The sequence below is a fragment of the Microcaecilia unicolor genome, chromosome 5 (genome assembly GCF_901765095.1).
Source record: "Microcaecilia unicolor chromosome 5, aMicUni1.1, whole genome shotgun sequence".
Lineage (NCBI taxonomy): Eukaryota > Metazoa > Chordata > Amphibia > Gymnophiona > Siphonopidae > Microcaecilia > Microcaecilia unicolor.
In genome coordinates, this window is record NC_044035.1 from 176,016,520 (window position 1) to 176,035,223 (window position 18,704).

The 18,704-nt window shown below is 43.6% G+C and overlaps 1 protein-coding gene across 5 annotated transcripts in view; it reads right to left on the reverse strand.

Annotated features, from left to right (window-relative positions):
• Nucleotides 1-18,704, reverse strand: part of IL34 (interleukin 34) — a 144,940-nt gene that overhangs the window by 52,454 nt on the left and 73,782 nt on the right. For all 5 annotated transcript variants that reach the window (XM_030203604.1, XM_030203600.1, XM_030203601.1 and 2 more), the window contains exon 3: nucleotides 2,192-2,295. In XM_030203604.1, the coding sequence (XP_030059464.1) occupies nucleotides 2,192-2,295 (104 nt within the window). The remainder of the gene's footprint in view (nucleotides 1-2,191; nucleotides 2,296-18,704) is intronic.

Sequence of the window (18,704 nt, forward strand, 5' to 3'; positions counted from 1 at the left end):
TAAAATGCACTTCAGGCTAATCTGAAACAGTGCAGTCAAATTACTGTATGGTGTTCCTTGACAGAGCAGAACTGACTGCCTATTGCCTTCAGATTTCAATATAAGATTCTAACAATGATCTACCATATCCTGCACCTTTCCAATCAATTCATACCTTGAATCTCTTCTCACCTCTTAAGATCCACCCAACAAAACCTTTTCATGATCCTCTTCCCAGCATTATCAGATTGGAAATCACATGCCACACTTACTTTAGGTTAGGTATTCTGGATGTGCCCCAAGAATGGCAAGGACAAATCAAACTCGGGTATAAAGTATCACATACCATGTAAAATGAGTTTATCTTGTTGGGCAGACTGGATGGACTGTACAGGTCTTTATCTGTCGTTGTTTACTATGTTACTATCAGGCTAATTTTCAAAAGAGAAGGACGTCCATCTTTCAACATAAATCGGAAGATGGGCGTCCTTCTCACAGGGTCGCCCAAATCGGCATAATCAAAAGCATGTCAGGGGGACCAGTGCACTACAAATGCTGGTTCCTCCCACGACCAAAGGGCTTGCATTTAGTTGTTTCTGAGATGGGTGTCCTTGGTTTCCATTATCGCTGAAAATCAGAAACGACCAAGTCTAGGGGACAACCATCTCTAAGGATGACCTAAATGTCAAGATTTGGGCATCCCCGACCGTATTACCGAAACGAAAGATGGACATCCATCTTGTTTTGATAATACAGGTTTCTCCGCCACTCCACCGGGACGTTTTGTGAGGGCATCCTCAGCAAAACTTGGGCGTCCCTTTCAATTATTCTCCTCAGAGTAACTTTATGGAACACTCTGCCATATGGCCTGATGTTTGAAGCCTCATAACCAGGGCTGGTAAAAGGCTCCTCATGATAAAAAGTACATGCTGATGGTTCTTTGTGTAACTATCAGAGCCTATTGTTTTGCACTGAATGCAACTTTCTTTGCTGCCTCCCCATTCAGGATACTAGGAATTATTAGGAAAGGGATGCAAAATAAGATCAAGAATATTATAATGCCTTTGTATTACTCCATGGTACAACCTCATCTTGAGTATTGTGTTCAATTCTGATCACCTTATCTCAAAAAAGATATGTCAGAATTAGAAAAGGTTAAAAAAAAGTGACTAAAATGATATAGGGGGTGGAACTCCTCCAATATGAGGACAGGCTAAAGAGATTAGGGTTCTTCAGCTTGGAAAAGAGATGGCTGAAGAGGGATATGATTCAGGCCTACAAATTCCTGAGTGGTGTAGAATGAGTAGAAATGAATCGATTTTTCACTTTTCAGAAAGTACAAAGACCAAGGGGCACTTGATGAAATTACAAGGAAATACTTTTAAAACAAATAGGAGGAAATATTTTTTCACTCAAAGAATAGTTAAGCTCTGGTAACAGCGGTTAGCCTATCTGGGATTAAAAGAGGTTTGGACAAGTTCCTGGAGGAAAAGTCCATAGTTTGTTATTGAGATGGACATGGGGGAAGCCACTGCTTGCCCTGAGAGTGTTAGCTTGGAATGCTGCTACTAATTGGGTTTCTGCCAGGTGCTTGTGACATGGAATGGCCACTGTTGGAAGCAGGATATTGGGCTAGATGGACCATTAGTCTGACCCAGTAGGCTATTCTTATGTTCCCCTCTCCCCTCCACCATGAAGCTGCCACCCTAAGAAACTGCCTAGTTCACCTAATGCTGCCTTGCTTTTAAGCCCTCTTTAAACAAGGTATGAAAACATGGTTTTTGCAGGCTTTTTTACGTGACTAAACCACCAGTTGTTCTGCTGACGTAGGCCTTTATCCCTGCTCCCTCTTGTTTCTTCAAGCAAAAATTGAATCTTCTCTTCATTCTTACTTCCTCTTTATCTTTACCTTCTACGCTTCTCCTTTCTACTGTTATATAACCTGTTATTTCTCCCTATATTTAAATTTCTTGTCAACTATTCCATTAAAAATGGTATTAAGTCAGTAAAACAAAGTATATTTAGCCTGATAATCAGCTTTAGGAGTGGTCTTCAAAAAACTGGATTTTGAGACCCTTGGCATTTTGGGCCTATACCTATTTTTCTTCCCTCTGCCCCTGAAAGAGTGCTGTTTATAGCAGGTGCCCTAGAGAGTGAGCAATTACTGTGCACATTGGCTCAGTCCCAACACTACTTTGCTGAAACACATTACCATGTACTCCAACCGATTCGTGTACTGTAGTTTCTTGTTGAGAATCCTTATATTTTCACAGTCTCCAAGTATCCCAGTCACTATACATAAGAGAGATATCATGCCTGCAAAAGTAAAATATAGTATGAGAAAGTAAACAGGCACAGGTCATCGGATAATGACTGAATCATCCTAATATATATATTGTTCCCATGTATATATCTGCACTTGGCCCCTCAGCTATGTGGTAAGCTGTATAGTAAAAAAGCATTAGTATCATAGTAATGATAGTAGAATGTTGTAATTGTGTGCTTACTAGATACTCCATTGTTATTTCAAACTTTCCTCTTTCATTCTGTCTATGTCTTTACTTGTTCATTGTACTATTACTATGCTAACAAAATTGTAAGTTTGATTTTTAACTGTACCTACTGTATACCACCATGGGTGAATCTCTTCATAAAGGCAGTTAATAAATCCCAATAAATAAATAATGTAGAATCAGTAGGAACATAGAGATCCTGGGCTCTCTTCAAGGGGTTTCCTAACTGGCAACAGATACAGGGGCTGGTGCAAGGATATACGGCACCCTTGATGAACTTCAGCCTTGCCTCCCCCCCGCCACCCCAGTTAAATTTCAAGCCAATACGGCAGCCCTATCCTGAGATTTTGATAAATAAACTCAACAACCACTGTCCCACAATACCCTATCAGAACCATCCTGTAAAAAAAAAGGGCATAGAGAAGACAATTTTCAACTTACTCAGATAAAAATAGTTCTTTGAAAGTTGTTCACCATAAAGGCATTTAAAGGTATGCACAGTGAAAGTGTATGGTATGTTGTATAGATCAGACAAACAAACTTATTTTAATGCATTTTAAATTGTACTTTTTAGGCAGCAGAACATGAAAAATGTACAGGGATGTGAATACTACTGTAGCTAAGACAATAAAGGAAAGTGACAAGACCTTTATGTGTATACTAATGAAGAGCCATTGATATATCAATGGAGGAGATTCCTGTATTTAAGCAAATGGTGAACTATGTGGTTTTGCTGCACAGCAAGCCACACCCTCACCCAACCCTGACACTGCTCCATGCATATCTATCCACAAGCCAACCTACCTATGCTCACATTGTTGACCTGTGTGCATAGGTGAGGAATTGTGTAACGAGGTATGCAAATAATGAGGGGGAGGGCTTGTGGAGTAGACATCAAACAAAGAACCACCAAAGTGGAGGAGTGGCCTAGTGGTTAGAGCACCGGTCTTGCAATCCAGAGGTGGTCTGTTCAAATCCCACTGCTGCTCCTTGTGATCTTGGGCAAGCCACTTAACCCTCCATTGCCTCAGGTACAAACTTAGATTGTGAGCCCTCCTGGGACAGAGATCCAGTGTACCTGAATGTAACTCACCTTGAGCTACTACTGAAAAAGGTGTGAGCAAAGTCCAAATAAATAAATATTAAAATATTAGATATATATTAGTGAACGGAAAAAGTACAGAGGTAGGACTGTAAGGCTGAGAAGTAAACAGGAAGAGTGCATATAGAATAGACTAAAAAAGAAGGCATACTCACTAAAGAAGTGATTGGAGAAAAAGTAAAAAGACATGGTAATGATAGATAACAGTCCATTTAGAGAAGAGAGAGGGTTTACATAGTACTACACACTGCGAATGTAATTTTAACATAGGATTTTTTTTTGCATGTTATATGATAGTATATGTTCTTACAAGGCCTCTTCTAAAATAATTATCTCATGTGTGAAAATATGTGCGGTACAATTAGGTTCATAGTTGTATATAGCTTTAGAGTGGGCTCATTCAGGGGAACATTTTTGCCTGCTCCCAAACATTTGTAAATATCATCAACCTCAACCTAGGTTTTACTCTGCAGAATTTGTGCTAGTATTTTATAAAGACACTTAGAGGGACACTGTTACAAGAACATCCAAGTCAGAATTTGGACATCCTGCTCATAATGTCTCAAAGCAGTTTTAAAACAGGAAATACATTAGATTTCCTGTTCGAAAATACGTGAGGACATCCTTATATAGTAACGCAGATGATGGCAGATAAAGACCTGTGTGGTCCATCCAGTCTGCCCAACAAGATTAACTCATTACATGTGATAATTCATATGTAGACCTGATCTTGATTTGTCCTTGCCAGTCTTTTGCATTGACTGTCACATTTATGATTATATCCCAGTTGGTGAGATGTCATACGTGTGTGCCAGATGCAAAGAGCTCCTAACTCTCAGAGAACATGTCCATTCTCGTTCTCTTGAGGCTAGAGTAGCAGACTTGGTGGAGCTGAGGAGGTACATAGAGGAGACCTACAAGGATGTTGTAGAGAAGTCCCACCTCCAGTCTGGTAACCCTTGTGCTATCTTGGAGGAGGGAGGTCTCCTAGAAGGAGAGCATCACCCTGGTGAAGTAGGAAGTACTCCTGTAGCCAGGACCTGCCCACCAGGGAATGTACTATCCTCTCACAACGAGGATATGTCTCCAAGTGCTGCCCAGGAGAGAAGGGTTAGGACAGCTGTTGTAGTTGGTGATTCGATCATTGGGCATATAGATAGCTGGGTGGCTGGTGGACGTGAGGATCACCTGGTGACTTGCCTGCCTGGTGCGAAGGTGGTGGACCTCACGCGTCACCTAGATACAATTTTAGATAGTCCTAGGGAGGAGCCGGCTGTTTTGGTACATGTAGGTACCAATGGCATAGGAAAATGTGGGAGAGAGGTTCTGGAAGCCAAATTTAGGCTCTTAGGTAGAAAGCTCAAATCCAGAACCTCTAGGGTAGCATTTTCTGAAGTGTTACCCATTCCATGCGCAGGGCCCAAGATACAGGCAGAGCTCCAGAGTCTCAATGCGAAGATTAGATGATGGTGCAGGGAGGAGGGTTTTAGATTTGTTAGGAACTGGGCAACATTCTGGGGAAGGGGGAGCCTATTCCGAAAGGATGGGCTCCACCTTAACCAGGGTGGGACCAGGCTGCTGGCATCAGCATTTAAAAAGGAGACAGAGCAGCTTTTAAACTAGAAACTGGGGGAAGGCCGACAGTCGCTCAAAAGTGCATGGTTCGAGATAAGGTATCTTTCAAAGATATCACCAAAACAGGGAAGATAGGGTATCCCGATAGTGAGGTAGCAAAAGAGACTGTAGTAGATCAGGTGTCCTTAAATAAAAATAAAAATCAGGCAAAAGATTGCAAATTAATACTGTCAAGTACTGAGCATGATGTAAATAGGAACAAACATAGTTTGAAATATGTATATGCGAATGCTAGAAGCCTAAGAACTAAGATGGGAGAGTTAGAATACATTGCACTAAATGAAAAATTAGATATAATAGACATCTCTAAGACCTGGTGGAAGGAGGATAACCAGTGGGACACTGTCAAAACGGGGTACAAATTATATCGTAGCGATAGAGTGGATCGAATTGGTGGAGGGGTAGCATTGTATGTTAAGGAGAGCCTTGAATCAAATAGATTGAAAATTCTGCAGGAAACAAAACACATCTTGGAATCCCTATGGATTGAAATTCCATGTGTAAAGGGGAAAAGGATAGTGATAGGAGTGTACTACCATCCGCCTGGCCAGGATGAACAGACAGATGTAGAAATGTTAAAGGAAATTAGGGAAGCAAACAAACTGGGCAACACAATAATAATGGGTGATTTCAATTACCCCGATATTGACTGGGTAAATGTAACATCGAGGCATGCTAAGGAGGTAAAATTCCTTGACAAAATCAAGGACTGCTTTATGGAGCAGCAGGTACAGTAGCCGACAAGAGAAGGAAAAATTCTAGACCTAGTCCTTAGTGGAGCACACGATCTGGTGCGGGAGGTAATGGTGCTGGAGTCGCTTGATAACAGTGATCATAATATGATCAAATTTCATATTAGCTTTGAAGTAAGTATATACAGGAAATCCAATACGTTAGCATTTAACTTTAAAAAAGGAGACTATGATAAAATGAGAAGAATGGTGGAAAAAAAAAAACTTAGAGGAGCGGCTTCGAGGGTCAAAAATTTACATCAGGTGTGGATGCTGTTCAAAAACACCACCATCCTGGAAGCCCAAGCCAAATATATTCCGTGTATTAAAAAAGGAGGACAGAAGACCAAACGACAGCCGGCATGGTTAAAAAGTGAGGTGCAGGAAGCTATTAGAACTAAAAGAAAATCCTTCAGAAAATGGAAGAAGGAACAGACTGAAAATAATAAGAAACAGCATAAGGAATGTCAAGTCAAATGCAAAGCGCTGATAAGGAAGGCAAAGAGGGACTTTGAAAAAAAGATTGCGTTGGAGGCAAAAACACATAGTAAAAACTTTTTAAGGTATATTAAAAGTAGGAAGCCGGCAAAAGAATCGGTTGGACCGCTAGATGACCGAGGGGTAAAATGAAGATACATACCTGTAGCAGGTATTCTCTGAGGACAGCAGGCTGATTGTTCTCACGACTGGGTGACTTCCACGGTAGCCCCGAGGAACGGAAATCTTCCTAGCAACAAAAGTTTGCTACAGCCTTCAGGCGCGCGGCCATCTTCCCGCCCATAGTGCGAGAGTCCCGATCAGTTCAATAAGAAAGCAAAGAGAAAAAAAGGACAACTCCAAAGGGGAGGTGGGCGGGTATATGAGAACAATCAGCCTGCTGTCCTCGGACAATACCTGCTACAGGTATGTATCTTCATTTTCTCCAAGGACAAGCAGGCTGCTTGTTCTCATGACTAGGTATCCCTAGCCCCCAGGCACAGGCAGTCGGTGGCCCAACTGTTTGGAGAGGCTAAAGAGGGCGGGGTTAGGGGTGAGGCCAGGGGTGGAGCTTAAATCCATAATTGTCTGATAACACACAGAAAAAATAAATAAAAATAAAAGTCACAATTAATACCTTTTATTAAATTTAGATATTAGATATGTATCATATGTCAAAGAATAAAGTGGTTGCTCAAAGCATATACTAACCACAATCGCTCAACTACAAAACACTATGCACAACTTTGTGCAAAAACACACTCAGAACCTTACTGTACCATAAATATTACACTGGGCAGAACCTAATACACCAATATACCACCCATACGGAAAATGCAGACCGTCAACAATATGAAACAAGGATCATAATATCACAATTCTCATGTAGAGCCACAAAACATCCTAATTCATGTTTAATGTGGGATAAAATGCCATACATAAGTAAATAAATATAAACATTTAATGTTAAGCACCTGATTCTCAAAGTGGACATATTCCAAACACTATAATGAAAATAAAATGATCTTTTCTACCTTTGTTGTCTGGTGACTTTGTTTTTCTGATCATGCTGGCTCAGTATCCGATTCTGCTGCTATCTGTCCTCTTAACTCCATTTCCAGGGCTTCCTTTCCATTTATTTCTTTACTTTCTGCCTTTCTTCTTCATTTCTTGTCCTCGATCCCCTGCCCCCCCCTCCAGCCATCCATACCCACCCATTGATTCTCTCCTCTCCCCTGCCCCCCCTCCAGCCATCCACACCCACCCACCCATTGATTCTCTCCTCTCCTCTCTGTTCCCGGGCAGATTTTCTAACAGCAGCTGCTCATCCAATCAGAGAGCTCTATTTGAATGCAGATTAACATACAGACACTCTAATGGAAATTTTTAGTCAAAAACACTAGCTAAACCCTTCGTTTTTGGATCAAAGTTCACATTTTTTTATCAGAGCCATGCCCTAACATTAAGGCTGTAAACATTTCCAACAAGTTTTACCCATAAATATGCAAATGAGAACCTCCCAAAAATGGACTAATTTGCATATGGCTTGAGCAAATTTGAGTACATAGCATACCAATCCCACTTACTAGCACCTAAATTCTGCAATTAGATTTAATGCAAATACTTTTAAAACTTATTTTTAGCACTTTTAGAATTTCAGGGGTCAGTGCAAGTCTCTTTGGTGTGAACTGCTCATGTGCAGGAATTCATGATCCTAGTTAAATATCTCCCTGGCAACCCAGGACACCTCCAGCCAACCCCCCTGCCCTGCTCTCCCAGCAGTAAGATAATCAAATTGCAACTGGTTATACACAAGGCTAGAGATGGCGTTCACTGCAGCTATTTAAACCCCCCAGAGCAGCAGGACTGGCAGGAGAACTACTACTAATACTATTTAGCATTTCTATAGAAACAGCTGATCCATCCTGCTGTGGCTGGGGAGGCATAGCCTCTCAAGCCTCTTATACTGGGCGCCTATGCCCCCAGGCTCACTCAAAACAACAAAGAAAAGTCAACTGGACCTCGCAATGGCGAGGACATAACAAGGATTGACCTACAAAGAAACAACTAACTGAGAGTGCAGCCTGGAACAGAATAAAAATGGGCCTAGGGGGGTGGAGTTGGATTCTAAACCCCAAACAGATTCTGCAGCACTGACTGCCCAAACCGACTGTCCCGTTGGGTATCCTGCTGAAGGCAGTAGTGAGATGTGAATGTGTGGATTGATGACCACGTCGCAGCCTTACAAATCTCTTCTATAGTGGCTGACTTCAAGTGGGACACTGACGCTGCCATGGCTCTAACACTATGAGCCGTGACATGACCCTCAAGAGTCAGCCCAGCTTGGGCATAAGTGAAGGAAATGCAATCTGCTAGCCAATTGGAAATGGTGCGTTTCCCGACAGGAACTCCCCTTCTGTTGGGATCGAAACAAACAAACATTTGGGCGGACTGTCTAAAGGAACTTGTCCACTCCACATAGAAGGCCAATGCTCTCTTGCAGTCCAATGTGTGCAACTGACGTTCAGCAGGGCGGGTATGAGGATGGGGAAAGCATGTTGGCAAGACAACTGACTGGTTAAGATGGAACTCCGACACCATCTTCGGCAAGAACTTAGGGTGCGTGCAGAGGACTATTATGATGAAACTTAGTATAGGAAGCATGGGCTACCAAGGCCTGAAGCTCACTGACTCTACGAGCTGAAGTAACCGCCACCAAGAAAATGACCTTCCAGGTCAAATACTTCAGATGGCAGAAATCCAGTGGCTCAAAAGGAGGTTTCATCAGCTGGGTGAGAACGACATTGAGATCCAATGACACTGGTGGAGGTTTGACAGGGGGCTTTGACAAAAGCAAACCTCTCATGAATCGAACAACTAAAGGCTGTCCAGAGATAGGCTTACCCTCTACACGATAATGAAAAGCACTAATTGCACTAAGATGAACTTTTATAGAGTTGGTCTTGAGACCAGACTCTGACAAGTGTAGAAGGTATTCAAGCAAGGCCTGTGTAGGACAAGAATGAGGGCCTTGCTGTCACACCATACAATTTGAAACAGTAACACCTCTTTGTGGAATCTTTCCTGGAAGCAAGCAAGACTCGGAAGACACCCTCAGAAAGACCCAAGGAAGCGAAATCTACGCTCTCAATATCCAGGCCGTGAGAGCCAGAGACTGGAGGTTGGGATGCAGAAGAGATCCCTCGTTCTAAGTGATGAGGGTTGGAAAACACTCCAATCTCCATGGTTCTTCAGAGGGCAACTCCAGAAGAAGAGGGAACCAAATCTGACGTGGCCAAAAAGGCGCAACCAGAATCATGGTTCCGCGGTCTTGCTTGAGTTTCAGCAAAGTCTTCCCCACCATAGGTATGGGAGGATAAGCAAACAGAAGGCCCTTCCCCCAATGCAGGAGAAAAGCATCTGACGCTAGTCTGTCATGGGCCTGAAGTCTGGAACAGAACTGAGGGACCTTGTGATTGAGCTGAGTGGCAAAAAGATCCACCAAGGGGGTGACCCACGCTCGGAAGATCTTGCGTACTACACAGGGGGTGACCCACGCTCGGAAGATCTTGCGTACTACACTCGAGTTGAGCGACCACTCTTGAGGTTACATTATCCTGCTCAATCTGTTGGCCAGACTGTTGTTTACGCCTGCCAGATACGTGGCTTGGAGAAGCATGCCGTGCTGGCGCGCCCAAAGCCACATCCGGACAGCTTCCCGACACGGGGCGAGATCTGGTGCCCCCCTGCTTGTTGTTGTAGTACATGGCAACCTGATTGTCTGTCCGAATTTGAATAATTTGATTGGACAGCCGATCTCTGAAAGCCTTCAGAGTGTTCCAGACCGCTCGTAACTCCAGGAGATTGATCTGAAGACCTGTTTCCTGGAGAGACCAAAGTCCTTGAGTGTGGAGCCCATCGACATGTGCTCCCCACCCCAGGAGGGATGCATCCATTGTCAGCACTTTTTGTGGCTGAGGAATTTGGAAGGGGCGTCCCAAGGTCAAATTGGATCGAATCGTCCACCACCGAAGGGAGTTGTGAAAAATTGGTGGACAGCTGGATCACATCTTCTAGATTCCCAGTCATTTGACACCACTGGGAAGCTAGGGTCCATTGAGCCAATGTCATATGAAGGTGGGCCTTGGGAGTTACATGAACTGTGGAGGTCATATGGCCCAGAAGTCTCAACATCTGCCGAGCTGTGATCTGTTGAGATGCTCTGGCCATGGAAGCAAGCGACAGAAGGTTGTCTGCCCTTGCCTCGGGGAGATAGGCATGAGCCGCCTGTGAATCCAGCAGAGCTCCTATGAATTCTAGTTTTTGAACTGGAAGAAGATGGGACTTTGGATAATTTAGAACAAATCCTAGTAGCTCCAGGAGTTGAATAGTCATCTGCATGGACTGTAGAGCTCCTGACTCGGAGGTGTTCTTCACCAGCCAATCGTCGAGGTAAGGGAACACATGCACCCCCAGTCTGCGTAGCGACGCTACAACCACTGCCAGGCATTTTGTAAACACCCAGACCTTACGAGACTGGGAGACTGGGCGTCTAAATGGCAGATGACGGTGGAAGCTACGAGAGAGTGAAGCGATAGCACCGCGATTTGTAAGATGGCCGATACAAAACTCAAAAAGGCAGATTTGGCGAACTTCGCTTACCGCCAACGGGAACGTGCGTCAGAGATTCCGGCCGGAGAGCACGAAGGCCAAGAGTACGCATCTAGCCCGAATTCGCCGGTGAGCCAGAGAGAGAGAGAAACTGAAGGACAAAACGAGGTCCCGCCGGACAAATGGGACCAATTAAGTACTTGGCTCCAGGATATAAAAAAAGATATAAAAGAGATGCGCCAAGATTTCGCGCAACTGAGCGCGGATTTGAGGGAAGAAATCAAAGACCTGGGGAGCCGTGTCAATGAGGTAGAAATGGGGCTAGAAGAACATGCAGAAACTTTAAATGAAGTAGAGAAACATGTGGCAGAACACCAATCGGATATGAAATTTCTGACGGACAAGGTGGAAGACCTTGAAAATAGAAGCCGACGCTCCAACATTAGAGTGCGAGGCCTACCGGATCTGCCTGAATATAATAATTGTGAAAAAGTAGTGCAAGCAATAGCAGCCCAACTTCTCTCCACATCTGACCATCCAATAGCCCCAGAAACTATTCGACTAGAACGAGCACATCGGGCGTTGGGGTCAAGAAAGGCAAATACGCCAAAAGATATTGTGGCCTGCTTCTCGGAGTTCAAAGTGAAAGAAGAAGTCATGCACCAAGCTAGAGTGGCCAGCCCAATCACATGGGAGACATACCCCATTGAACTGTTTCAAGACCTAGCAGCTACCACCTTAAAACGGCGTGGAGAACTGCGCCCGCTGACGGAGAAGCTTAGAGCAGAAGGAATAAAATACAGATGGCAACATCCGTTTGCCCTAACATTTTATAAAGAAGGCAAACAACGCAAGGTGGCATCGCTAGAAGAGGCTCATGAATATTTGGGTCAGGAAAAGATGGATAAAACATCGACACCAAAACCATCGTCAGGATTTCAAAGAAATGTCAAGCAGAAGTGGCAGAGAGTCTCAAAAGGTCGGGGAAGGCTGCGGAGACAAGCGTCAGAGCAGACAATAATACCAGAGAAAGGCCCGTGAAAGAGCAATCACACTTGGAATACAAAGATAACACATGAGGTGTTAATAATATGATAAACTGGATCGGGCTAGATCACACTGAGCAACAAAGAAGGATCAAACAAATTGAGCAGGCTGGAAAAGTAAACGGGACCGGAAGTCCACACCATTATAGGCATGATCTCGATTGCAATAGAGATGTGCTATATCAGGTTATGGGGAAAGGAGGGAGGGGGGAGGGGGGGAGGAGGGAGGGAAAGGTGGTGTATAAGTAATGACTTATGGATTGATGTTGGGGGATAAAGTGTTCAAATGTGTAACATTTAATGTGCGGGGCTTGAACTCACCTACGAAACGCCAATTAACATTCAAAGAAATGGTGCGCTTAAACGCAGATGTGGTACTCTTACAAGAGACACACCTGAAAAAAGATTATGAGAAGTTAGTGTGCCATAAACGATACCCCACTATATATTTCTCATCTTGTACAAGCAATTCAAAACAGAGGGGGGTGTTAATAGCGTTGTCTAGCGCACTACCTTGGGAGGTTAGTAAGGTTATAAAAGATGTAGAAGGTAGATATTTGATAATGTTAGTATCACTGTATAATGTTCAATATACAATTGTTAATGTTTATGCACCAAACACGGGACAAGGATTGTTTGTGGAAAAAGTAGAACAGCAAATACAAAAGCACTTGCAAGGTCACCTAATAATGGGTGGAGATTTTAATCTCACAATCCAACCACACTTAGATAACTCCACAGGCCAGGCAGTATATGCTAAATCAGACAGGAAAATATGGAGGAGATTCATGGCTAGATGGGGCCTAACAGATATATGGAGAACCAAGCATGGCCAAGAAAGAGATTACACATATTACTCTTCCCAATATAAAACATATTCTAGAATAGATGGATGGATGGGAGATGTGATAGTGGTAAATAGAACACGGGAAACATATATTGAACCTCGTACCTGGTCTGACCATGCCCCAGTGGTCCTAGAGTTAATGGCGGGGGCCCGACAGGTGGGCGCCAGATATTGGCGGATGGACGAGGCACTTCTATTGGACACTAAAAATATCCCGGTAATAGAGAAATATATTCTGGAATATCTGGAATATAATGATGTGGGAGAGATCCACCCACAATTTGTGTGGGAGGGGCTTAAAGCAGTGCTCCGAGGGAAATTAATAGCGTTGAGAACCCATCTGACAAAAGAACGAGCAGCACAGGAAGATAATATTAGAACAGAATTACGGCAGCTTGAGCAACAACATAAAAAAGACCCCAAAGACACTAAAGAACTGTCAAAAATGCAGGAATTGAGATTAAAGCTGAATGAGTTACAGATGGTAGATTTAGCTGTCAAACTGCAAATAGCACAGCAGGAAAATTTCGAGTTTGGAGACAAAGCGGGTAGGCTACTAGCATGTAAGCTAAAAAAAATGTCTCAACGCAATTATATAGGGGGTATACAAACGGCAGAAGGGGGCTATATCTCACAACTTGAACACATACATGAGGCATTTCTTGCTCACTTCACCAATCTATATGAACCAGAACAAACGCCTGAATTAGATGAAATAGAGAAATACTTGCAAGAGGCAGAATTACCTCAGATAGGGAGAGGGGGGTCGACCCAATTATCCGCACCCATCACAGCGGAGGAGATAGGGTGGGCAATAACAGATATGGCAAATGGTAAAGCTCCTGGCCCTGATGGATTCCCCACAAGATTTTATAAATTATTTAGTAGACACCTTATACCAGTATTACAGAAACTCTTTAATGCACTGGAAGACTTGCAGAAGCTACCAGACACCTGGAGACTGGCAGCGATAACTTTAATACTAAAACCAGGGAAAAACCCGAAATTATGTAGCTCTTACAGACCAATATCACTCCTAAATGTGGATTATAAGATTTTCACAAAAATCTTGGCCCGAAGGTTACAGAAGCAACTACCAGGGGTTGTACATACAGATCAGGCGGGATTTATAGAGGGGCGCTAGACCTTTGACAATATAAGGTGTCTAATGCATATTATTCAACAGGTGAGAGACGACCAGACCCCGGCGGTACTACTATCAATAGACGCAGAAAAAGCGTTTGACCGCGTGGACTGGTCGTTTCTATTTGCAACATTACAACGAATAGGTATCGATGGGAGGTTTTTGAGCTGGTTACGCTTACTATATCAGACACCAATGGCCACCATAAAGGTCAATGGGACATACACAAAAACATTTAACCTTTGGCGGGGAACCAGACAGGGATGTGCAATGTCACCACTGCTGTTTGCCCTGTCATTGGAACCATTGGCCAATATGATTAGGAAAGATAGAGAGGTGACAGGGGTGGTGAGGGGCTTAAGGGAACATAAACTTATGCTGTTTGCCGATGATATTCTGATGACAGTCTCGAATCCACTGAAAGCGGTAGAGAGGATAGTAGCACATTTAGCAAGATATGGGCAATTATCGGGATTTAAACCCAATCTAGACAAGTCGATCTTCCTTAATCTCACGGTACCACCTGAGGAACTGGAGGCCCTTAAGGCCGCCTTCCCTTTTGTATGGGCGACAAAATCCATACGATATTTGGGAATACAGGTAACAACACAAATAGAGGGACTATTTGCAGCTAACTTTCCCCAAAAAGTTGAAGAATTATTTAGCGAATTAGATAAGTGGGAAGGACTTAATGTCTCCTGGAAAGGACGTATTAATGCGATTAAAATGATGCTGCTCCCGAAATTGTTGTATTTATTCATGGCAATTCCAATTCCAATCCCCAATAGCTTTTTTGCAAAACTCAATCGCAAAATATTCGCATATATATGGAAAAAACGCCCACCAAGAGTACGGCGAACTATGATGTACCAAACTTGGGAGAGAGGAGGAATGGGGGTACCAAATTTTTACTTATATTATCAAGCAGCACAACTTCGTATTTTGGCAGAATGGTCCCCTGGAGCAACTAAGAAATGGTTACATTGGGAAAGAGCATGGTTGGGTAGGAGAGCAATTGGGGACATTTTATGGATACCAGGGGAGGAATTGGTCCCCATAATTAAACAAATTCCCATTGGATTAAAACATCCTATGTGGACATGGTATCAAGTGAGGAAGAAGCTTTTCCCTGAGAGGAATTATTATCGGCAAACGGCTATAAGGTGGGCAACAGGATTCTCAATAGGGAAATCGGAGAAGGTATTTGAGATATGGGCCCAAGCAGGGTTATGCACACTGGGACAGTTATGGAAAGAGGGAAAAATGCTTCCATTCAAAGAGCTCCAGGAAGAGTATGGTCTAAAAGAAAGAGATCTCACATATTACTGTAACTTACGTAGCTTCATTAAAAAGAAAGCGCAAGATGAGTTAGACCTAGCCGAAACAGATCTGGAGATAGCTATTAGTAGAGGGGGAGGCAGGGGAGGTATAACTCGCATATATTTGGCCCTGCTGGGGCGCACCAACCCACAGATGCGCTATCAAGCCCAGTGGGAAGATGCGTTACAGACCACATACACCAAAACAGAATGGAAAGCAAATTACAAATACTTACTTAAGCCATCACTAGCACAATCAGTGAATGAAAATGGGTTTAAAATATTGTATTGGTGGTACTACACGCCTGAACGCCTCCATAAGATGTACCCGGGAGTCTCGGGGCAATGTTGGAGAGAATGTGGACAAAGGGGATCATTTTACCACATTTGGTGGACTTGCGAGAAAGTAAAGATATATTGGAAAGCTGTAATTGAACTGGTTAACAGCATACTGCAGAGCACATTTGCATGGAAAGCGGAGAACTGTTTGCTTCATTTCCGGCCAGCGTCCATACCAAGCTGGCAGCACAGACTAGCGATTCAATATTTTGTAGCTGCAAAGATAGGCTTGGCTCGAAAGTGGAAGCAAGTAGAGACACCATCCTTACAGATGGTAACTAGGAAAGTAGACTTTCTTTACCAAATGTCCAAGCTAACAGCCATGCGAAGAGGATCCGTACTATCTTTTAATAAGATATGGACACTTTATGAACAATATAATGATTACACTCAGTCACCACCTGGGTAGGGAGGGAGGGTAAGATATGGTTGATCAGAGGGGGGGAATTTAACAAATGAAAAGCAAATTGTAATTGAAATGTTGGCAGTTTGTAAGCTGTTTATTTGATAACAATTTCAATAAAAAAAAAAATAAAAAAAAAATAAATGGCAGATGACGTTTAATGTGAGCAAGTGCAAAGTGATGCATGTGGGAAAGAGGAATCCGAATTATAGCTACATCATGCAAGGTTCCACATTAGGAGTCACCGACCAAGAAAGGGATCTAGGTGTCGTAATTGATGATACGTTGAAACCTTCTGTTCAGTGTGCTGCGGCGGCTAAAAAAGCAAATTGAATGTTAGGTATTATTAGGAAAGGAATTGAAAACAAAAATGAGGTTGTTATAATGCCTTTGTATCGCTCCATGGTGCGACCGCACCTCAAATATTTTCAATTCTGGTCGCTGCACCTCAAAAAGGATATAGTGGAATTAGAAAAGGTGCAGAGAAGGGCGACGAAAATAATAAAGGGGATGGGACGACTCCCCTATGAGGAAAGGCTAAAGCAGCTGGGGCTCTTCATCTTGAAGAAAAGACGGCTGAGGGGAGATATGATACAGGTCTATAAAATAATGAGTGGAGTGGAATGGGTAGACGTGAAGCATCTGTTTATGCTTTCCAAAAATACTAGGTCTAGGGGGCATGCGATGAAGCTACAAAGTAGTAAATTTAAAACAAATTGGAGAAAATGTTTCTTCACTCAATGTGTAATTCAACTCTGGAATTCGTTGCAAGAAAATGTGGTAAAGGCGGTTAGCTTAGCAGAGTTTTAAAAAGGTTTGGACGGCTTCCTAAAGGAAAAGTCCATAGACCGTTATTAAATTGGACTTGGGGGAAATATTTCTGGGATAAGCAGCATAAAATATTTTGTACTTTTTGGGGGATCTTGCCAGGTATTTGTGACCTGGATTAGCCACTGTTGGAAACAGGATGCTGGGCTTGAAGGACCTTTGGTCTGTCCCAGTATGGCAATACTATCCAGCTTATGTTCGAAAGAGAAAAATGCCTATAGTGCGACCTAAATCGGGAGATAGACGTTTGTCTCGCAAAGGCGCCCAAATCGGTATAATCGAAAGCCAATTTTGGGCGTTTCCAACTGCACTCCGTCGCGGGAACAAATAAAGTTGACGGGGGCGTGTCGGAGGCATGGTGGAGGCGGAACTGGGGCGTGGTTATCAGCCGAGGAGAGATGGGCGTCTTTAGCTGATAATCGAAAAAAAAAAAAAGGTGTTTTTACCGCGATTTTGGGTCACTTTTTTTGGACCCATTTTTTTCATGAACAAGTCCCAAAACAGTACTCCAACTGCCCAGATGACCACTGGAGGGAATCGGGGATGACCTCCCCGGACTCCCCCAGTGGTCACTAACCCCCTCCCACCAAAAAAACTCCACTTTAAAAACTTTTTTCCCAGCCTGTATGCCAGCCTCAAATGCCGTACATTCTCCATTCACATTCTCCATGACAGCAGAATGTGTTCGATCCTCTCACAGCCTTTCCCTGGGTCAGATGTGGTCTCGGGTGCAGTACAGGGTCACATCAGCATTGCATTGTGGTGGGTGTAGGGTATTGGGCTCCGTGATTTCATTAGCTTGTGTTACAGTCTCACGATGTTGGTAGTTGGTAGGCTCTTCTCCCATGGTGCTTTTCCCCCTGCCTACTGGGTCAGAGTGTGCCCTGTTGTGTTTCCTGTTGTAGTCCTTGCAGTAGTGGCCATTTTTGTAAGCCAGTTTTAGCCACCTGAAGACTAATCTCTTTGAAAAAGTCCTTTATTTGAATAAGCACGTTTACTCGCAGTTAACTGCAGATCAGAGGTTGTGCCCCACTGACAAAGAGTCTTCCTGGTACTGAGATTAGCAGTAGGTCAAAGCTGGCAGAATGGTGTACAATGCCCTCTTTCAGCAACATTCAAGGTAATAACTAAGTTCTCTAACATGGGTAACACATGAAAGGGATCTAAAACTGGCTTACAAATATGGCCACTACCTCATGGACTAACGGAAGTAAAACAGGGCACACTCTGACCCAGTTAGCAGGGGGAAAAGCACCATGGGAGTATAGCCCAGTACCCTACACCCACCGCAATGCATTGCTGATGTGACTCTGCAGTGCACCTAACAGAAAAGGTGTCACACTCACCCGAGAGCCACATCACAACTAGGGAAAGGCTGTCGGAGGATAGAACACATTCTGCTGTCATGGAGGTGGGTACCTCATTTGAGGCTGGCATACAGGCTGGCAAAAAAGGTTTGTAATTTTATTTTTTTAGTGTGGGAGGGGGTTGGTGATCACTGGGGGACTACGGGGAGGTCATTCCCCATTCCCTCCTGTGGTCATCTGGTCAGTTGGGGCACCTTTTTGAGGCTTGGTCGTGAAAATAAAAGGACCACATAAACCCGGCGAAATACTGCTTATCGCTGGTTTTTTTTTCCATTATTGGCGAAAGCCGGCCATCTGGTAGCCATGTCCATGCCCGCCCATGTCCCGCCTTCGCTTAGCCGGCGACACGCCCCTTTGAACTTT